Here is a 2,989-nt window from a genome sequence, read left to right on the forward strand (position 1 = left end):
CCGTAGAGGGTGCAAACTCATAAGCTAATGCTACATACTTAGTGTATAGCATTGGCTGAGTGGTGTTGTGGTGGAGCCACACATGCACCCCACCACAACACCACTCTGACCTGGATAAGCGGAAGAAAACGGATGGATGGACAATTGTAAAGCTACTTGAACCACAAAGTGTTTAAAACATCCGCAGACTAATACATGATCAGTATATTCAGTATTAGCCAATACTGATTTATGTGAAGAGAATGAGACACCATCCCTTTATTGTATCAAATGAATATTGAGCCACTGTAAAACTAACACAAATGAATATTGAAGGAATTTTATAATGAAAAATCCTTTGATTTTACAACAAAAACAAAACAAAAGCATTTGCTATTGCCCAAACTTTTGTTTTCAAAATTGCCAATGCTACCAGACATGCACTTCGCAATTTAGCTGCTATCTAAAATGCTAGTGGACCAGAAGGCATACATACCAAAATTCAAATAAGCTAGTCGCTTAAATTAGCCTACATTGGATACAATATTACTGAAAGAAATATATTTACATGATGTGAATTTTATTGTGAAATGTCCATTATAGTAATTTACATCATATTCAACTCAGACTTTTTTCCTTTCCCAGCCTAACATACCATACAAAATGATGTGACCTATCCAAACTCAGTACAAAATCTTAAAGCATGCGTCGTTTAAGTAACATTAGCATGCTTTCAATATTAGCTTCATCAGAAGTCAAGAAATGCTTTCCATACAAAGAAAACAGTACAATGATCTTTGAATAAATAAAATGACCTATAATATTTGATAATCCCATCATTTTCATTGATTAAGCAGTTTTACTGTTGCAGAAACCTTCAGTGGAAGTATTTTTAGCTGGTGTTCTTTCTTACTGATGAAGTATGGAAACAGCTTCTCCGTGAAAGTGTGTATGAAGGTGTGTATGTGTGTGTCAGTATCGAGATCAGAGAATGACAGCTTTCCTTCGTCCCAATTCAGATGAACTCTGATCCGCTGGAACTCCTTCAGTGGGTGAATAAAGGTGTGTTGTGATGGGGAGCGTGCTGCATATTTATCTTCAGTTAGCCCCATTATCCGCCAAAGTCCAGATGTTATTTCACCCTTTCTTTGTACAGACTCTGCTGCTACACCCAAGACCCAGCATGTAGAGTCTCTAACCTCAACATCCCAGCTGTGGGTGCCTGAGTCAAAGGCCTCAGAGCCCAGGACAATGCAATAGTAGTCAAACCTCTCCGGGTTGTCGGGAAGCTGATGCCTCTCTACAGATCTTACGCCAGTCAGATCTTCTGATAGGATGAGCTCTGGATGAGCTGTGTTTGGATCCAGAATCACAGGAAAGTAGGAGACTATCGCCTTCATCTCATTCCAGATGTTGTAGGTCAGGTTGCCCAGGTGTTTGGCCACATTTATCAGAGCTCCTGTGGCCAGCTCTGGATCATCCAGCAGAGGGCACTGCTGGATTAATTCCACTGCAGCCTTGTAGTTCTGCAGGAACGAGACATCTTCAGCTCTCAGCTCCTCTTCCGTGGCTCTGATTATTTCTGAAAGAGCTGCTATCTCTCTGCTTAGACCTTCAATCTTCCCCTTTATCATTTGACTCTTCTGCTCCTCTTCCTCCCTCAAAGCAGTGATTCTGGCCTCCTCTTGATCTTGTAGAAACTGATGCAACCTCTTAAACCCCTCCTTAATTTGTCTCTCTGTCTGCTGGGCCTGGACCCTGATGTATTCTGCTGTTTCATCAAACTTTTCTTTAACTTCTTCAAACACTTTCAGTTTCTCCTGTAACGGTTTCAGGGATTCCTTGAGATCCTTTCTGTGATCTTCTGCAGCTTCGTTAACGGGTCTGAAGCTGTGGCCGAGATGTATTTTTGAATCTCGACAGACGAGGCACGCTGGCTGCTGATGATTCAAACAGAAGACTCTCAGTTTCTCATGGTGCAGACTGCAAACGGTTTCAGAGCCTGCAGAAGCATTTTGATCTTTCTTTTGTAAGAAGGCCTCACACAGGTTCTTTAAAACTGAACTAACTGGTGGCTCACCCAGCAAAGGTCTTTCCTTACAAACCGGACACTCTTTTATGGGTTTGTCTCTCCACCAGGTCTCCACACAGGTTTTACAGAAGCTGTGGCTGCATGCCAGGACAACAGGAATATCAAAGATGTCGTGGCAGACAGGACAGGACAGGTCCTTCTCTGGATTATAAGCCATTCTCTCGTTCTCAGGTGAAAGTAAAAAGATACAGTGCAGAGCATGAGAGGAGGAAGTTCACCTTCACTTTCTCTTTGCTTGTTTTTCTTCAGTCAAAGGCAGGTTGAAATGCAGGATTACGATGCTGTGTTACGTTTACTTCTGCTGTGAAGAATTATTTGGTCGGCATTTCCCCTTTTCTCTCAGTTGGAGCCTCTCTTCCAGTGAACAATAACTGAGAGAAATAAATTTCCTGTGTTTTTTTGTCCTGCGGTTAGAGGTGGAGCTTCGCCCACCCATCAGTGTGTTTCACTTAAAGGAGCCTGTCACACTGCTTGGAGACTGCCACATAATGTAAGCAAATATGTCATGGGAAGAGTAATAGGAAAACTAAAAACATGATGAGCTCTGTCTTGCGAATTCAAACCTGATTCCTTTACCTTGTCGTTACCATGTTTCGTCTTCTTTTTCCATGACATTTCCTTTTAAAGGCTACCAAAGTACAATGACTCCTTCTCCTATTATGAATACATAACTGTTTTTGTTTTTTGTTTTTTAATGATAGCTTTTAATGAACAATGTTAAATAGAGGTGGAACAAACTGTGGCTCGTGAAAGAGGCCAAGATGTAGGAAATTAAGGTAAAAGTGCAAGAAAAACAAATGTCAAAGTCAGGTAAAGAAAAAAAAACAAATGAGTCCAGCAGGAATTATAAATATCTCAGTGTGAACTTACACAGAGCAGTAAAAATACAAATATACAAATCCATAGATTTGATTAAAT

General features: G+C 40.7%; 1 protein-coding gene across 1 annotated transcript; it reads right to left on the bottom strand.

Annotated features, from left to right (window-relative positions):
• Positions 1-821: 821 nt before the first annotated feature.
• Positions 822-2,376, bottom strand: LOC134627893 (nuclear factor 7, ovary-like). Its single transcript, XM_063474351.1, has one exon. It carries the CDS (start codon positions 2,226-2,228, stop codon positions 822-824), a length of 1,407 nt encoding a protein of 468 aa, XP_063330421.1. The 5' UTR covers positions 2,229-2,376.
• Positions 2,377-2,989: the final 613 nt, after the last annotated feature.

This window comes from Pelmatolapia mariae, linkage group LG5 (assembly GCF_036321145.2).
Source record: "Pelmatolapia mariae isolate MD_Pm_ZW linkage group LG5, Pm_UMD_F_2, whole genome shotgun sequence".
Lineage (NCBI taxonomy): Eukaryota > Metazoa > Chordata > Actinopteri > Cichliformes > Cichlidae > Pelmatolapia > Pelmatolapia mariae.

What these genes read in the sequence shown, in the direction of transcription:
- LOC134627893 (XM_063474351.1), bottom strand. Translation starts at nt 2,228, where the DNA reads ATGGCTTATAATCCAGAGAAGGACCTGTCCTGTCCTGTCTGCCACGAC.